Here is a 21,253-nt window from a genome sequence, read left to right as displayed (position 1 = left end):
AGCATTTCAATGCTCTTTGCACGAATGCATAAAGGAGAAGATCAAACGTCGAGATGCCATCGGGGACTAGGAATTAATCATTCGCCTCTTGTTCCACATCTTTCGAATTAAAATACTCTCAAAGCCGTATCCACTTCTTCAGCGAAGAAGAAATCGTTCGCTCTTTGTACTTGACAGTTTCCCGCGATTGTTTGAAAAAAATTAATGTACAGACGCATCCTCGAGAACTCGTCTGTACATTGCGACTAATTTTCATCAAACACGCGATTAATACTTGTTTCTCTTCTTGATTCGTCGGCGAGCATGCCTCTTGGTTTTCTGAGAATGTTACAAAACGGATGAGCACGCGAAACGCGCGAAAAACGCGGAGACAATCTCGCGGAAATTCGCGATGCGTAATACTCTTTTTTCGCGGGAAATCGCGTGGCAATTATAAAATGGAACAAAGGTTTCCAAGCGTTACGAGGGGACCGTGAATATTCCTTACATTATATTAAAAGCGTTGAATTTAAAGTGAGACACTTCTTCCATTCTATTCATCGATGTGATAAAACATCGATGGGCACTTGGAATTTCTATCTGGAACGCTCGGCGAATGATTCTTCGTAAGAAAATAAAAAACAGTCGAGGTTATTGAAATAGTATTTTTAAAATTTATTTCTATTTTTATTTTAAATAAAAATTTTTATTTCTGAAGCTATTTATTTTTATTTCTATTTTTAATAAAAATTTTTATTTCTAAAACTAATTATATACATATATTTTATATTTTTATATATATATATATATTTCATATTTTTATATATATATATATTTTTTATATTTTATATTTTTATGTATATATATATATATTTTATATTTTATATTTTTATGTATATATATATATTATATTTTATAATTTCATATATACTTTTTATATTTTATATTTCATATTTATATATATATTTTTTATATTTTTTATTTTATATTTTATATTTTATATTTATATATATATTTTTTATATTTTATATTTTATATATATATATATTTTATATTTTATATTTTTATATATTTTTATATTTTATATATTTTATGTTTAAATAGAATTTTTACGACATGAAGGATTCGATGGATAATTTATATTTTATGCACCTTGAAAATTTTATACATTTCTACGCATATCTGCATATTCAGTACATTTTTAGTACTTCTTTTCATAATTTTTTAATTACGAACTTTTATTAATTAAGGACTGACTTGATTCCTCTGTAACTTTGTACATATTTTACATGATCTTACGTACGTGTCTATATTTTGGAAATTTTATTTTGTCTATTTGCATTGCAAAAATGCCAAATAATTTATTTATAACAATTACTACTTGCCGGAATTAAAATTGGAGTAGGTGACTAATTTTGATTATAGAGAATTAAGACAATCGCCAAAAAGAAACGTAAAAACAAATTAATTAACGTATACAAATTAATTCCAAAAATCAAAAGAGACACGATTAATTGTTCTCAATTAAATGAATAACTGTGTAGTTGAGAAACACTGCACTAAATGAATCAACTATCCTTCAACATCCAACGAGTAGTTCCGCTTCATTTAAGAGATATTCTCGGTCAATTCTTTTAAAACAAATTCACCCATCCCGAAGAAACACCATTGAATATTATACTGACATACAAGATGTCTAATTTTAATCTATAAATGAAAATTGTTCGTAAAACTTTATTAATTCAGGAAGATCACCTATGATTTTTTAAACGAAATACATTTTTTTATCCATTAGTTGATGCTCGACATTCTCTGTAAAAAGAAGCATTGACATACGGATGTCGAAAAATTATTATTGTAAAAGATATTTGAAATTTTTCTGTCTTTCCTTGTTTTTCGTACAAATTTTACAAAATTATGATTAAAATCTAACGACTTCCCAACATAAGTAGCTTAATACAATTTTGTAAGAAATGATGAGCTACGTTGATTAAACAATATACCATTTCATTTAAAAAAAATAGAGGCGATCTTCGTATGCGACTTCGAATTCATCAACAAATGAACTAAACCATTTTTACTGTTTTTATTAAACGCTATTTGTATAACAGTTTACGAGTAATTTGCATTTACAGCTAGCATGGTTATGAAATTCATTCAAATTAGCCAACAACCAGTTTCTGTCCAATCATGTCGATGATACACGTACATATGTTAATTAAGGTGTCCTTCACGTTGGTAGGGAATTCTTGTTCAAGGACACGCTTGAAAATTGGACGAAGAAGAAGCCAAAACATAACGATACACGTACAGTAAAGCAAAAAAGAACAGCTCGTTTAAAGAGGAGGCTTCAATCTTTAAATTCAACCGTAGATTTAGCCGTGAGAAAGATTGTTCTATGTTTTTACACACTATGACAATTTGTAGCACTTTTGAGACGAGAAATATTAAAATATTAAAATATTAAGTAATAAATATAGAAATATTAAGATATTAAAATATTAATTATTAAATATAGAAATATTAAAATATTAAAATATTAACTTTTAAAATATTAAAATATAGAAATATTAAGATATTAAAATATTAAGTATTAAATATAGAAATATTAAAATATTAAAATATTAAGTATTAAAATATTAAAATATAGAAATATTAAGTGTTAAATATAGAAATATTAAGATATTAAAATATTAATTATTAAATATAGAAATATTAAAATATTAAAATATTAAGTATTAAAATATTAAAATATAGAAATATTAAGATATTAAAATATTAATTATTAAATATAGAAATATTAAAATATTAAGTATTAAATATACAAATATTAAAATATTAAGTATTAAATATAGAAATATTAAAATATTAAGTATTAAATATAGAAATATTAAGATAATAAAATATTAAGTGTTAAATAAGGAAATATTAAGATATTAAAATATTAATTATTAAATATAGAAATATTAAAATATTAAGTATCAAATATAGAAATATTAAAATATTAAGTATCAAATATAGAAATATTAAAATATTAAGTATCAAATATAGAAATATTAAAATATTAAGTATCAAATATAGAAATATTAAAATATTAAGTATCAAATATAGAAATATTAAAATATTAAGTATCAAATATAGAAATATTAAAATATTAAGTATCAAATATAGAAATATTAAAATANTTTTTTTTTTTTACAAAATTATGTCAATTTGAATATTTAATGTACAGGGTGGTCACTGAAAGGCTGAACGATATAAAAAAAAAAACTTTTACAACCACGTGTTTTTAAAATTTTTCATTACTTTATTTGGAAATATAATTAATAGATTTTAATTACACAATATTACGTGTATGGCCACCATTTTGTAAATGAACAAGTTATGACTTTCTCAAAGACCTTCAGTCTTTCAGTGCACATTCTGTCGATCAAAGCATCCTTCGCTTTAGCAAAAGAGTTTCTCAGAGGATATCTAGTTGGAAAGCTCAGGAAAGATGCGAAGAGATGGAAAAAGAAATGTTTCGTACCTCGCCATGGAATGTGAAGTTTCCCACTTGTATGAACGGTATCAGGCCCAACTCATACGAATCGGGCACCACGGAGCTTGGTAGCCGGACGTCCAGTTTCTTCTTGCCGTACGTGTCTTTGTTGAACAGGCCGCGGCCCTCGAACACCGAATTGCCGAAATTGTTGCACGATTTAACGAGCTTATCCTCGAGACACGGGGCGAGATGATAGACCAGAAGCCCGGTCACAACCAAGGATACGAGGAAGGCAGCGCCGAAGAGGAAAGCGCCGCAGGGGGAGACTGTGCAGCCTCTTTTACGTCCGAACGTTGTCGTGTGTGTGTCCATCATCGCCAAAACCTCGCGGGACTGGGTCATATCACGCGTAAACCTGACAAACAACAAAGAAAAAAAGGAAAATAAGAACATTGGATTAAGGACATCCGATATTATGATCCTGTCGTGATAACGTTTCCAATGAAGTTGATGTTAATATCGGGGAGGAAATGTGGAATTTGAAGACGGAGGATTGATGTTGAATGATTGTTGATAAACGTGGACGTTCAGAGACGTTTGGAGAATGTTAAATTAAGTTCGAGTTGTATGTTTGACGAGTTTTAATTTGTTCGGCAGAAAGCGGCAAGATTCAGAATGGAATTATGTTATTACATATTCGTGTTTGCAACTAAAACTTTATTTTAATAATAATATATAATGATATAATTTATATAATAATATAGTTATAACAAAATTATATTATTGTGTTATAAATTTTAAATAATATTATACTATAAATTATATTATTAATTATATTATAACGTTTTCAATGAAGTTGATGTTAATATCGGAGAGGAAATGTGGAATTTGAAAACGGAGGATTAATATTGAATGATTGTTGATAAATGTGAACGTTCAGAGACGTTTGGAGAATGTTAAATTAAATTCGAGTTGTATGGTTGACTTTAACTTTAATTTTAGTTTTAATTTTTTTTCGGCAGAAAGCGGCAAGATTCAGAATGAAATTATGTTATTACATATTCGTGTTTGCAATTAAAACTTTATTTATATAATAATATAATATAATAATATAATTTACATAATAATATAGTTGCAACAAAATTATATTATTGTGTTATAAATTTTAAATAATATTACACTATAAATTATATTATAATCATGTTATACTGTAAAATTATATCATTATATTATAAATTTTAATTCTATAAATTACTATAAATTAATATATTATATATATATTATAATATTATTAATATTATATATTAGTAACATTATTATATATATTATAATATATTATATAACATTATAAATACTTATAATAAAATTGTAATTATAATGAAACTAAAAAATAAATCAATTATAAAGTATAATTATGATAAAAAATTTGATATTTGATATTTGAATGAAAATATAACTAGACTGTCGAGAAACATTTCGTTAATTATGTTACATTAAAGTTTCAAATTCAAGATTATACCAAGTATACCTCAATTCAACAACTCGAAGAAAAATATTGTTCACGACATTACGACAAGTGATTGTGAATATTGAAATAACAGAATCGATTATTAATGTACGCGAAAATCAACAATTTTAAACCACGTGAGTTCGCTCCAATTTTTATATTCCTCGGTGTTATTTGGCCGCTGATAAGCAAATATTGAAGTTAAATTATACATTCGTTTACACAGACTGTACTCTTTCGAAAATAATTTTCGAAGTACATAGAGAGGACATATGTAATGGTATTTTCGATGATGATATAATATGAGATTAACTAAAAAAAAAACAATTTCCACTTGTTGAATAACTGAAACATCTTCGAACAGAACTTTTCTAAATCTATTTAAAATCTGTTTAATTATTCTAAAATTGCTTATAACTGTTAATATTTATACTCTTATATATATCTTTTTTTTTATATGTACAATATATTATTTATACACTTTAATTCAATTTTTTTTTTAAATATACTTCTTTTTAAATATATTATTTATTCGCTGTACACTATTTACACTGTTATATTATGTAAAAAAATTTGTTCACAGTCTCAAGGTCAGTCGCTGTGAGAAACGCAAAAATATCAATTTCCCCACAGACGAATTTCTCGCAGAAAGAAAAGAAAACACGAAAATTACCGGTAGTTCAACAGTTTAACCGATCGTCGTTCCTTACTGAGAAAACGCACGTAAATAACATTGATTTTACGCGCATTCGTGTTTGTCGAACAATCCATTGTACTCATTTCTATCCTTCAGACGTTCACGTACATGCCGCAATTACACGTCTATGACGAAATACTCGTAGACGAAGGCTGTCATTGGAGCATTGTCCCAGGTGAAACTTCCTCTGCGGTGTAAACAGGGTGAAGGCGAAGCGATCGTTAAAAGTAACTTCACGTTCGCGAGTAAACACGCCAATGGGAACTTGGCGGGCCGATCTTTAAACGGTCGGGGAAAAGATCTTTCTAATTGGCCGTCGCCTTTCATTGCTAACGAATCAATTAAACCTCTGCGCGATCAAACGACGGGTAGCCACCGATTGCCTCGGCCAATATAAGCAATTACGTGTTAACACAATCGCCGTGAAACTCTGTTTATTAGCGAGATGTTGCAAACTCGGAAAAAAATTAGAAATTGCACGACAAATTTCGAGCAGAGATTTGGGACGGATGTTTAGTTGCGAGAAAATTTATTCTGTGCCCGTAAAAAGACGTTCTTTTTAATATGTAAAATCTTCGAGAGAGGAAGCATCTTTACGTAATGTATAAATATTACATATTGATTATTATTATTATACATTGTTACTAATTATTCTTACTATGTAATATATTATTATATATTTATTTATATAAATATATAAGTAAATATATATTTATTCATAATATGTATATATAAATTTACACATTTATTTATATATTGATAGATAATATGTAAATGTTAATAATATAATATAATTAATAATATGATAATATTATGATAATGTAATTCAGGAATTTAACAAATTAATATAATGTACAAATATAGTGTGTACAATAGTACAAATAACAATGATATTGATAGTGATAATGTATAAATATTATACATTGATTATTATTATATATTGTTATTAATTACTATTATTATATGATATATTATATATTTATTTATAATATATATATATACATTTGTAAAATTTTCGAGAGAGGAAATATCTTTACTTACTCTAGAGGATTCGCGATTTTCTTTTTTTTCTTTTTTTTTTTTTTTTTGACAAAGTTACAGTAATTTAATAGCATCGACCATTTTTCTATTTGATACAGTATCTTCACACACAGGATGAAAAATTATCGACACACTTAGGGTGCTGTAATTTTGTAAGAGAAAAAAATCATAGAACAATCTAATCTTCTACTTTCGCTCCTTTCAAATGTATTTTTGCATCATTTTAAAAGAGAAGAAACAAAAATGCTTTTCCTCTCGAAAATTTTACAGATTCGAATGAAAACTAAAAAATTTACCAAATCCACCACGGTCTTAAAGATTGAATCTCTCAAATTGTTGTAATTCGAGTTTATATTTAATAAAAATAAAATATTAGAATATTTTAAAAATAAAAATATTAAAATATTAAATACTATTATTATATTGTTATTAATAAATATTATTATTAATATTAAAGTATAAAAAATATTGAAACATTTAAAAATTAAAGTTATAAAATTTTATTAAATATATTAAATATATCTTGAATATTTTATAATCTTTTATCGAATACACAAATATGTATATGTATGTTTCTATATATTATTATATCTTACTGAGTTTGTTTTGTTCTGCATTAGGTGACCCTCAAATTACAATACACTTCAATACGAAGAGACAATAATTTAGTAAAAGTATTCGTTGAATACGCGAACAGTTAAATAAATATATAATAAATATATAATAAATATATATTAATGTTGTAGTGAAAAAATAATATTGCCAAACGTCAATAATTAATATTAATCAATGAATAATGACACAACATTAATAAAAAAGTTTCTAATAATTATTTAACTATTTTTTAAATTGTATCTCTTATATAAACGCAGCTGAAAGCTCGCAGTTCCTTTTGTTTCCTCTACACTGATCACAAAAATTATGTCACAGTTGCACGGCAACGATAGCGATTATTATTTATACAGACGTAAGTGTAGACTCGTATATACGTGATTTCCTTTCCTCAGACCAAAACTCACCGGTGAAGGCCTACGGCATATCAATTAGTGAACGAAAACTTCCCAAGAATTCTCTACTCCGTGCCGAATGTCGCAACAACAATTACAAACAAAACTTGATAATATATACAACACAGTTTATGATACTTGGAGATATTCCGAATAGTCATAAGGTAACTATCAAATTACTATTTACGGCTAGATACGTTGTAAAGTTATTGAGCGGAAAAGAATCTTTCACATTTCTTTCACGAATCTTTCACAATTATATCCGTGCCAATGAATGTTTGTTTCTCTGAACAAAATTAAATTCACACGAAAGGGTAATTTTCAACGAACGAATCTGCAGAATTCGGAGGAAAACAAAAAGAAAGGAAATTTTCGTTATGTAGTACACGACATATATTCCGTCTCCATAAAATTCAATTCCTTTCAACTATGCCGGGCTAGTCGAAATTCCGGAAATGCCGCTAGTCACTGAAAAGCTTCCTAACTTTTAGGGAGGCAAGATAATTGAGAAACTAGTAAACTCAATTTGATTCAGCTCAGTTGAAGCGGCAGCAAGAATTTTCTATTTAAACTGAACCGAACTGTCCGTCGTGCTTATCGATATTTTACACGACAGAGAAACTTTGTACAATTAGTTTCAGGATACGAAAATGTACAGAACGCGTGCGATGTTCGAAGGTATAGAGAATATTTCTTTTCTTTTCATAATTTTTCCGGGTGTTAGAGACAAAACGGATCTTCCTTCAAATCCTATTTATTTATTTAAATCTAATTTCTATAGTTCTCGACTTCTGCAAGTCTCTGTTTCTTCTATCAGAATGTAGATGTGTATAAAAATTTTCCAATTGCACGCTCTATTAATCACAGTTATCTCACGAAAGTGATCTACGGTTTCAATTTTGCGTGAAAAAAAAATTTATTTGCCACGAACCGAATCTCTCTCTTTAAGTCCTGTTTCTCTACTTCTCTGCTTGTTTAAATTCTATTTCTTCATTTATTCAAGAGTTCTTTATTTCCGTATCAAAATATAAATCCGCACTTCATTAAATCACGATTATCTCACGAGGATGATAGATCTGTGACTCCATTTCTCAAGATCTCTCTGCCACGAGTAGTTAGATAAACCAAATTGCCCCTTAAATCCTACTTTTCTGCTCATTTTAAATTCTATTTCTCTGTCTTTTAAATTCTACTTCTCTATTCATTAAAATCCCACCAGTTTTCTACTTCTTTATCAAAATATCAATTCACACAGAAATCCTGTTCCATTTCTCTAGATTTCCATAATATTATCACCTGCCATGAATAGTTGGAAGAAACCAATCCTTTTTTTCAATCCCATTCACCTATTTCGCTTATTTAAATATATAATAATACATGCTTGTAATAAATATATTTAAATATTTATAATATGTATATAATTAATAAATAAAATACATAATTTATATAATATATATAATATATTTATATATATTATATATATTTATATTTATATATTTATTTATATTATAATATATATTTTATATTTTTATATATTATAATATACATATATTATATATTTATATATTTATTTATATTATAATATATATTTTATATTTTTATATATTATAATATACATATAATATATTTATATATATTATAATATATATTATATATGTTTATGTTTATATATTTATTTATATATATTATAAAATTATATATATATATATTTACATATATTATATATATTAATATTACATATATATTTATACATATTTATTTATAAATTTACATTTACACATCATATAAAAATCCATACTCTTCCAATCACAATTATCACGCGAAAATGATACATTCCATCGCACTATCGATATACTGAGTATGTGAATACACTCGCAGAGATTCACCTACCATGAACAGTTAACTGAGCGGCGGCGGCTTGGTATAAATTGCCAAAGAGCCCCGTGGAAATCACGTGGAATTGCTCCGCAGTGATGAGAAGTGAAAACTCGGTGAAAAACGGACACACACGGACGACACAGTACGGTTTATATATCACGCGATGGACAGCTTTCAGCTTCGACTTGGAAACGTAGAGCCAGTTAGTTGCCAATCGACAACGATCGCCGAACGAAGAACACAGGAGAGAGACGAGACGACGCGTCGTGAATCTACCCGCTCGGCTCGATGGTTCGCGCGAGACTGGCCGCGCATTCCAGCCTTCGTTACTTCCTCGATCCTCTCCTTTGCCATCACCGTCGCATCCTGCCCGGCCCGATCGATTACTCCCCGTCGATCGCTGCGAATATCGCCTTAACCTCCACATCCTTCCACCTGCATGCCGGTCTTCCGGATCACGCGAAACCGTACGAAACCGTTCACCGTCTGCCGCCACCGGCGGGATATCGCGCCGTTTTATGCGCCAACAGTGAAACTTCATTTATCCGAGGCGATCGGCGACAGACAGATCGTACGATGGAAGTTTACCCGTTCCTAGGGAGTGTCGAACAGGGACAAGCTCGGATAATTCCTACGATTGAACGAATTTCTTCCAGCGAAGTGATTGCCGAGTTGAGCGTCGCAAATGTGATTATTTGGATAATTGAAAAAAATTGACATATGATATGCAAATGTAGCGCGTACAGCTGTACAAATAGCAATCATATTGATAATGTGTAAATGTTATACATTGATTATTATTGTTATGTATTGTTATTAATCATTATTATTATATGTTGTATACTGATTATTATCTATATTTTGATAGATAATGTGTAAATGTTAATAAGATAGTAATAATATGATAATATTATAACATGGTAATAATGTGGTAACGTAATTCGAGAATTTAACAAATTAATACGATATACAAATATAGTGTGTACAACTGTGTAAATAGCAATGATATTGATAGATAATATATAAATGTTATACATTGATTATTATTATTATACATTGTTACTAATTAATATTATTATATATTATATATTGATAGATTATTATATATTATATATTGATAGATAATATATAAATGTTAATAATAAAGTAATAATATCATAATATTATAACATGGTAATAATTATGATAATGTAATACGGGAATTTAACAAATTAATACAGTGTACAAGTATAACGTGTACAACTGTACAAATAGCAATGATATTGATAGATAATATATAAATTTTAATAGTATAATATAATTAATAATATAGTAACATTATAGTATGATAGTAATATAATAGTATAATATAATTAATAATATAATAACATTATAGTATGATAGTAATATAATAGTATAATATAATTAATAATATAATAACATTATAGTATGATAGTAATATAATAGTATAATATAATTAATAATATAATAATATTATAATAGATAGTAATAATATGATAATGTAATTCAAGAATTTAACAAATTAATATAATGTACAAATATAGTGTACAACAGTAGAAATAGTAATGATATTGTTAGATAATTTATAAATATTATACATTGATTATTATTATATATTGTTATTAATTATTATTATTATATTATTATATTACATTATATATTTATAATATGTATATATAAATTTACATATTTATTTTTATATTGATAGATACTTATTTATATATAAATGTTAATAATAATGTGGTAATGTTAAATTCAGGAATTTAACAAATTAATAATAGTATGTACAACTATGCAAGTAACAATGATATTGATAGATAATATATAAATATTATATATTGATTATCATTATTATATATTGTTATTAATTATTATTAATTATTAATTAAGTTGTTGGTATTATTAGTTATTATTATATAGTATTTTATTGTATATTTTATATTGATTATTATCTATATATTGAAAGATAATGTATAAAAAAATGTTAATAATATAGTAATAATGTGATAATAATAAATAATATTATGTGTGTAGGAAGAAGTACAATTGATTTGAAATATTCACTCTTTTCTTTTGCTTAATATATTAATATACGTATTTTTATAAACATGTTTGACAATTGTGATAACGTGTTTGTATAATTATTTAGAAATAATTATACATGGAAAAGCAGAAACTGGTACAATAATGTTACAACCACCATCTTTTAAATTTACCTTAGAATTTACTGTCATTCGAAACATCTCTCACTAAATAACAAATTTACAAAAGTAATTCCATTCCTTCTTTTCTTTTCTTTTTTCATTAAATTCTACATACTCCATTGACCGAAATTTTGTTACAATCAATGCGAAATTTTGCAGTGAAAATGTTGGAACGACGGATGTTGGATGCACGCACTATTGTGTCGTAGGTTGAGTCAGAAATATAATGACGGATGTAAGAAATTTCCTAGAACTTCCGATCTATCATCTGGTTTTGCGAAAACGACCGTTTTCGTTTATCGTCGAGGTTACACAATTAAATGCAATTAATTGTACAAACCCACGTGTCGTTCGTCAGAAATTTATTTCTTTCAATCGATCGAGACAAACGTAGAAAACGAACGATCAAAACCTCCTGTCCGATGGAAGTTAACATTCCAAGTTGAGCAACAGACATAATTTACAACTGTTCATAATCCGTTTGACAGCGTGCTCCTTCTCAGTTCCGCGAATACGAAAAGTACGATTTGTCACGAAGTTGTCATCGTGTAAATCTTTGCTGGGAAAAATCGTATCGTTCGTGTGTATCGCATCAACGATAATTACCGGTCCATTGTGTCCTATGCCTGCTGCTAAATAGCGAAAAACGAGACGCACGAGTCGGTCGTGAGGCATGATTTACGAGCTAATTCCAAGGGAATTAGAGCACGACGACGAGCCGCGTATTTATTTTATCTTGCACCCGTGGCGATTGTCCATAGCGTTTGCGTAGGGCTAATGGGTCGTGCATATTTCCCCCGCGACATTATTGAAACTGTAAACTAATCACGGCAACGTGCACACGTTCGACAAATAAATGGCAACGTGCTCGAGGTGGTATTGCTCCGATCGATCGAGAGCCGCACTATCCAAGTTTAGAGAATTTTAACCATCGTAAACACATACATATTCGCGACCTACGATGCAATGTTCGTTTATTGAACGAACTTGTTGAATTGTTATTGCTCGTTGAAACGTTTGTTGAACGAGGTCTGCGCTGCGTTGGATGCAAGAAGAGCCTGTGAGAGTAGGTGACAATAATTAATAACGAAAGTAAGTTGAGTTCTGTTAATATTAATATAACTAATATAATATAATTAATATAATAGTCATTATTATTTTATTATTACAAATTTTTCCCTACTCTTTGCCATCTGTCATAATTTTTATACTTTAGTATAAAGTTTGTATAATATTTATATGATATAATATAAATTTGTATAATATTTGTATAATATAATATAAATTTGTATAATATGTATATAATATAATACAAATTTGTATAATATTTATATAATATAATATAAATTTGTATAATATGTATATAATATAATACAAATTTGTATAATATTTATATAATATAATATAAATTTGTATAATATGTATATAATATAATACAAATTTGTATAATATTTATATAATATAATATAAATTTGTATAATGTTCATACAATATAATATAAATTTGTATAATATGTATATAATATAATATAAATATGTATAATATTTATATAAATTATAGTATAACTTTTATAGTATAAATTATAGTACAACTTTTATAGTATAAATTTTTTAAATTTATAGTATAAATTTATATAAATTAGTATAAATTTATATAATATAATTTTATATAAATTTATATTTATATAATAATCCTTCTTCTTCTAGATAAATACAATTGTAAAAATTTTGTAATAATTGACTTATTCATTGTGTACTACAATAAATCACAGAAATCCTCATAGTTTTTTTCTTTTCATTATTTTGTTGCTTGTTATTTAATGAGTCGAGAATCAAATAAAATATAATAATTCTCTGAAATAAAGAAGAAAAAAAAGAAGAAACAAATCGTATCAACGTTATGAAATATCACCTATCCTCGCTCAATCTACATAATCTACAAGATCTGCTATATGATGAATCGAAAATGAATCACTCGCAGTGAGAATTCTTACAACTCTAGAAACGTCATCGCAATCTTTCCTGAATGATGACATAGCTACGCTGAAGGCTGTCTACGAGAAAATTACACGCGTTGGATTGTAAACTTTCCGCATTAACCAATCTTCCACAGAACTATAAATAATTTTATAATAGCAATTTCGTATGATCGACACAGGGAATTCTCTCGATAGAATAACTTTAACAAATTTTATTTACTCGCAAATAAATTAAATTCAATATACAATTTATTTTCGTTCTTTACAATTTAAAGGAGTTTTGAGTTTTTTCATTTACTGAGAATTGATTGTACGTAATCAATTGAGAGAGTAATGAGCATGAGTTTATTACCAAACACCCAATATTCGTCGCAATCAGCGGGGGGTTGGGTAATTGATTCAGGCGCGTGTCCCTAATTGATTAAAATCAACTCTCTCACCCACCGGTCTTCGTAACATATACGTATATATATATATATAACAAATCGTATGTTTGTACATTACCGATCATTTTAATCTGCAACTAACAATAAAATACATATGTATTTGCTACGAAAATGTAAAGAAATGATCTATAAAAATGTTCCTTCGGATCTGTCTACACAGATCCAGAATGTAAAATCAATGCAATTTGATTTTATATATTGAAAGGTATATTAATTGCATATATTAATTTAATTTAATTTAATTAGTATTTTAATATTTTAATACTAATTTAATTTAATTTAATTAATATTTAAATTAATATTAACATATTAATATTAATTTAATTTAATTTAATTTAATTAATATTTTAATATTAATTTAATTTAATTTAATTAATATTTTCATATTTTATTATTAATTTAATTTAATTCAATTTAATTAATATCTCCTACATTAAAAGTCGAAGATAAAGTGTAAAATATATAAACAAGAGAATAATAACATATTAGATTAATCGAAATAAAAATAAACAGCAGACGTTTAATTAAAATATAAAAATGTAAAGCACGGAAAGCAAAATGATTCGATGTCAAGAACAAATGTCTCGTCGCCTTGACACGCGCATTATGCATATGTAATCAAATTACTAAGAGGGCAGGACATAGAATTTCTGCGGCAAGAAGCACTCAAGATCTGGCCGATGGGGGTTGAATCAAAATTTTTGCGCGTATGTACACGTAATTCGAGCCCCCGTGCCAGGATGTGCTCCATCTTACCAGGACCAGGTTAGGTTACGGTTCATTGTGGTGTACTCTTACGGAATAAAACACCATGATCTAGAATCATTGTAACGAACCGGTGCCGCGCACTCAATGCAAGTAAACGAAGGAGAGTTCGAAATTTTGGAGGGCTTCTTCCGTCCGGAAGCAAGCACCTTGGCAAGATGATCGAAGCCTTTCGTCAGTGACGACAGACCCAGCTACCGATTACTCTCTATTCGAATCGAATTTTTGCTCCTCGCTCATTCCTGTGCAAGTTGTTTTTTCATTCAATAAGAATCGTCTAAATGTCTTTGAACACGATGCAGAATCATCGGTGAGATTTAACACTTTTAAAAGCTTTATGTATTGGAGTAATCGAGCAATATAGTTATATTATTAATTATAATATTAATATAATATTAATATAATATTAATATAATATTAATATAATATTAATATATTATTAATTATAATATTAATATAATATTAATATAATATTATTAATTATAATATTAATATAATATTATTAATTATAATATTATTGAAATACAAATAGCAAACAGTTGGCAAATTTTGGGAGAAATTTCAATATATGTATTATACGTTTCGCTATAATTTGAACAAATCTGGATAAAAATTAAATTTGAAAAAATTGCTTGGACCTTAACACTTTTTCAACGGGTTGTTTCCAACGAAAGTTGTGTGCGTAATTTTTTTTTTTCAAATTTTTGTCTGTAAGAAATGTTATAACATTTGCGTAGAAACTATTGGAACTATCATTATAAAAACCTTGAAGATGTAATAACTGTACGATTTTATTATTTTAATGTATATTTTTATACATTTATGGTAATATTATATATCATTTAATGCATTATTTAATATTATTTATTATTTAATACATTTATGTTAATGTTATATATTATTTTATACATTTGTGTTAATATCTTTGAGTAACCAAACTCAGAAACGTGTTGATAAAATTCTAATTCTGTAGACATATTATATATTCTTTTATAAATGTGTTTATTATATAATATCTTGAAGCTATATATCTTTTCCTAAATTTTACTACGAACGTTCCAACTACATTAAAATGCATAATGATATAAATCCGATTTCTCTCCTTGGGTGATCTCACAGTCTGTCGGTAATTGCCAATTAAATTTCCTTTTATTTAATTTCTTTTATTAATTAAATTCTTTAGTAGCTATATTAAATTCACCTTATCTATTAAATAATACTCTTAGAAAATTGTTTTCTCATTAAAATCTTTTATTTATTAAAATCTCTTCTATTTAATTTTTATTCAATTAAATTTAATAAAGTTTAATTAGAATTTAATAAAAATTATTTATTTAATTTCCTTTTATTGTAATTAAAATTATTCACATAACCTGTCAAACTCGTTACCACTACGCAAGTACCGTTAACACATTAACATAATTTTGAAACTGTTCATCTCGAATAAATTCTTTCACATACCACGAATCTTTTACCTTTTCATGTTTACTAGTCTAGCTTCCGTTCTATCTGAATCTTTTACCTTTTCATGTTTACTAATCTAGCTAGCATTCTAATGACCTCGTATCATTAAGATAATCAATTTATATTCTTGATATTGTATATAATCGAAGTTGAAGCTCATCCAGATAAAACCAGACATCGTGATCTGGATTATTCGTTCGCCAACAGAGCAACAAAATAGTTCATCATTTGTATGGAAGTCTTCAACCACGCACGTAGAACGTGTATGTAAAACGAAAGAGACACGTTGCTAATAACAAGTATCCAGCGAGAAAAAGTCATCGTTACAATTTACACTTCTACTGGCCGCTTTATATTCTTGGCACATGCTTATGTCCTCGGTAACGGTTACGTCTGGTTAAGAATCCTGTTTACCATATGAAAATGCGACGGCGATCCGGTGAAAAAATACCGAGGGGAATACCTTAACGTTCAACAGTGAAAAGTTAGATTTCTAGGATACAATTTAATTCGATGATTAGAAGAAATTTATCAGATTGAAAAAAAAATTATCATCGATAGAACTCGGATATTTTTCCTAAGAAGAGACATTCAATTTACACTCGTTTCAATGTCGTCGGTAGAGAGATAGATTTCTTTCTTTCTTTATTTAGGATTGGGACTAAAATGTGTGAATTAGAATATTTATTTGAATTTATTATTTTCGAGAAAATGGAAGTTGCTTGGTAGAAAGTTGTTTCGAGTGTCAATATATTTTACCTACGATTAAAAATATATTGGTTTTTAAGATAATTTAGAATGTAGTTTGAAAAATGGAATTTTAGTAGAAAATTGTATCTTACATTTTGTGAAATTGAATTTCCTAAAATCCACAATTTAATTATAACACCTAAATAAAAATTTGTTACTATAAATGAATATTAAATATAATAAATATCCTAGTCAGATATTTTATTTTTTCATACAATACCTTTTCGCATCTCCACACTTTTAAATGCATAAAAATCCGTAATTATTTACAAAATTTTCATTCACTTGTGTGAACGTACCCAAAGGAATGGTATCTAAATAGAAATTTGTTAATATTTGTTATAATAAATATCCTACGTCAGATATTTTATATATTTTTTCATAGAATATATTTTTGCATCTCCACACTTTTAAATGCATAAAAATCCGTAATTATTTACAAAATTTTCATTCGCACTTTTGTGAACGTACCCAAAGAAATGGAATCTAAATAGAAATTTGCTACAAATATCCTAGAAATTTGTTAATATGTCATAATAAATATCCTACGTCAGATATTTTATATATTTTTTCATATAATACACACACAATAGAAATTTGTTACAAATATCCTAGAAATTTGTTAATATGTTATAATAAATATCCTACGTCAGATATTTTATACGTTTTTGCACATTATATGCATTCCTGCGTCTTCCAATATCCTGTAAATCCACATAAAAATCCGCAATCTATTTAGATAACGTAATCTCTGCGTCGATTATAATAACATTATCGAAAGATCCTGCGCAGTGAGTCGTCGTCCGCGATACGCGAATCCTTGGGGAAGTCAGTTATCTGTACGATGACATTCGGTTCGCTGAATAACTGATAAAACCAACTACACACACACACACACACACGTATACGTATATATCCATCGGCATCATTATCCACTTGCATCTCCCTGCTCGTTTCTCTTCCATCGTACGCATCGTTCTACGTATCATGCGCACTTGTAAAGTAAATTACATAATCGGATAACAAGAGCCACTGCTGCCCCGTACTGACCGAATAAAATAACCGGCGATAACTCGATTCTGAAACTGGACTTCTGCCATTTGCATTCCTTTTCTTCTCTTCTTATTTTTTTTTTTTTCTTTTTTTTTCTTCCTCCCTGTTTTGCACGCGTTTTGAATCGTACGAATCGAAAATATACACGTAACCAAACTGTTTATAAATTTTGTATATACCTGTCGAAATTTCGAAATTGACACGGTCATTATATTTTCCATTAATAAAAATTTTAAAACGAATTTGGAAAGATGTGTACAAGTTGCGAGATATTTATCGTGAACGTATATTTGATTAAAAAAAAAGTTGGTAAACAGAATGAATAAATGAATAATAGAAAATGATGTTAAGATCGTCTTAATGATTCTTAATTTTTGGAAATTTTTTACATTGCAGTTTCACTGGTGCTTTTAACGCCGATTAATTTTCATTCGAAACATTTTTTCATCAGATCATCGAAAGTGCTTAAAAAAATCGTGGCAATATCCTAGACTATATGTATGAAAATTCTATTTCTAGATTTTTTTTTAAACTTTTTAATTATAATCGTACTAAACAAATCTCATTATTAATGAAGTGTCAAAACACATAATATATTCATAATATATTCAAAAAAAATTCTTGTATGTGTCAAATATGGTCTAAATAATGAAACTTATCAATGTAATGAATTGTCTGTTAATTAAATAATTTTATGACGTCTGCAATATATATATATATATATATATTAAATACTTTGTAATTTCTAATACTTTCAAATTTCAATGTCAATATGATCAATATTCGGATTTTATTACGGTGTTTATGAAATTTTATTCTTTATTTTACAGCGTTAACGAATGTAATTTTCATATTGTGTTAACGAATGAAATAAGATTCCATATTATATTTTCGTCGAATTTGAGTTAACAATATATGTAAAATGATCCTACAGTCTCTTTATATTATTTTAACTTCTTACGCTGGAATGACGTGCCACGTCGAGAATTTTTCGTTCCAAAATTGTAATATTTTCTCAGTTTTTATATATATATATATATAAAATATATAAAAATACATAAAATATAATATAATATAAAAATATATAAGTTTTTATATAAAATATATAAAAATATATAAAATATAATATAATATAAAATACATAAGATATAATATACTATAAAAATATATAAGTTTTTATATAAAAAATATAAAAATATATATAAAAATATATAAGTTCTTATATAAAATATATAAAAATATATAAGTTTTTACATGAAATGTATAAAGTATACTGAAGTAAAACAAAATAGGCAAATAATAAACGAATAATAACAACAAAACAAATAATAAATTTATTACTTCTCAATAATTTCTATCCAGTGACATCGATACCGACGAGTACAAAAGAAAAAGAAAGCGACGACTTACTGTACACGATTCGGTCACTCGTTACGGTCCGCGATCAATTGCCAGCGCAAGTGATTTAAAACACACGAGTTGCAAATATATTACATCATAAGTCGATGTAAGATAGAAAAAAGATGTGGATGTTTGGAAACAGTCCTTAAATCAATATCATAGATAAACATAACAGCCTTATCGTATACATAAAATGATTTCTATAAATGTTTTCGCTCCTTCCGAACGGAGACAGACGTTCGTTCGCTTTAAAACGCGATTTTTCTACTTCACCGACTGTGTCCGCGATTGCAGAGAAATGCGGGTCAGCGTGAATAAAATCGCCTGGTCGACCTCTTATCTGGTGTTTCTATATTTGCGTGGGTCATTGACACGCAATTCGATATTGCGATCGCGTATTGAATAATAGCATTAATTATCATCGACTCTGGCAATCGTTGTATGTTTGAGTAATTTTCATATAAAAATGAAAGACGAGACTTCCAATCGACGCACGGAACTACACGGAAACGGAAAATTTATGATAACTGAGCGGATTTTTATGAGTTGGTGAGATTTGAAACTGCAGAATGCACGTAAAATAAATAAATATTTGAAATTGTGATACTACAGCTTACAAGGACAAATTATTTTAGAAAGCAAATAAGTAATTACGTGGATGATTTTTTTTTTTTTTTTTTAAACGCGCATGATACAGAAATACGAAGTTTCGTTTATCAGTGTCAATTTGAGCCTGACATCCGTTTGGTATAAAATATCCAGAATACAGTAACTATGCCTAGTTCCACTTTTTTGAATTATTCCCGATAAGATATGAACGTGCATAAAAATCCGTAATTTAGTAATTGTTTCAATTGTATAATCAATTATCAATGCGCTGTAAATGTTATGCTACGAATTGAATGAGAATTTATTAAATTCGCGATTACTGCTCTTTATATTACGTTTATATTCTGAATATGTGTGAATGACGCTTTATTTATACTGTGTGTATACAGTTGTATAGCTTATCTTTATTAACGTTGATGGTAGGTATTAAAAAGTATGACAAGTAGCACATTCGATTTTAGAAAACGAAATTGCAGTTCTAACCATTCGAAATAAAACACGAATTGAACGTATCGTTTTGTTAATTATTTTTCAATATATTCAGTCGTGCGAAAAAAGAAAAAATTAAAATTATCGGCCTTTAATAAAAATCATTGAGACACTTTATCGTGTTGAAAACGTGACTTTCCGAGCTAACTATTAATTCAACAGCACCATTAATAACGTGAGTTTGCAATTTTTCTCTCCTTAACGGAACATGTTAATTTTTTAATTTCAAAAGTTTCACTAAACATTCACGGATGTACATTTATACTTATTTGCGAGACGTTAATGGTTAATTAAACAGTCTGATATCACTAAACTGGATATTTTTGGCAGCAGACAATTTACACTGAAATTCAAATTACACGATTTCTACAACGATTATAAAACACGTCGTTTAATATATAAAAGATATATGTACAATTTTATTCAAAACGACAGTGCTGACTTTTATAACTTTCACCAATTGTGTGGTGCAATTCACTCGCCTCATTGTTTTCAAATAAA

General features: G+C 27.4%; 1 protein-coding gene across 3 annotated transcripts in view; it reads right to left on the bottom strand.

Moving 5' to 3' along the window:
• Nucleotides 1–21,253, bottom strand: part of LOC122530164 (aminopeptidase N) — a 64,697-nt gene that overhangs the window by 15,986 nt on the left and 27,458 nt on the right. Inside the window, exons 1-2 of one of the 3 annotated variants that reach the window (XM_043656879.1) lie at nt 9,606–10,054; nt 3,509–3,878 (exon numbers count right to left, since the gene is read on the bottom strand). In XM_043656879.1, the coding sequence (XP_043512814.1) occupies nt 3,509–3,865 (357 nt within the window). In that variant the 5' untranslated portion in view covers nt 3,866–3,878; nt 9,606–10,054. Of the gene's footprint in view, nt 1–3,508; nt 3,879–5,643; nt 5,757–9,605; nt 10,055–21,253 lie in introns of those variants that run through there. The other 2 variants (XM_043656878.1, XM_043656877.1) reach the window with 2 other exon arrangements.

This window comes from Frieseomelitta varia, unplaced genomic scaffold (assembly GCF_011392965.1).
Source record: "Frieseomelitta varia isolate USP_RPSP 00005682 unplaced genomic scaffold, Fvar_1.2 scaffold_331, whole genome shotgun sequence".
Classification (NCBI taxonomy): domain Eukaryota; kingdom Metazoa; phylum Arthropoda; class Insecta; order Hymenoptera; family Apidae; genus Frieseomelitta; species Frieseomelitta varia.
This window is presented reverse-complemented; position numbering and strand designations above follow the sequence as displayed.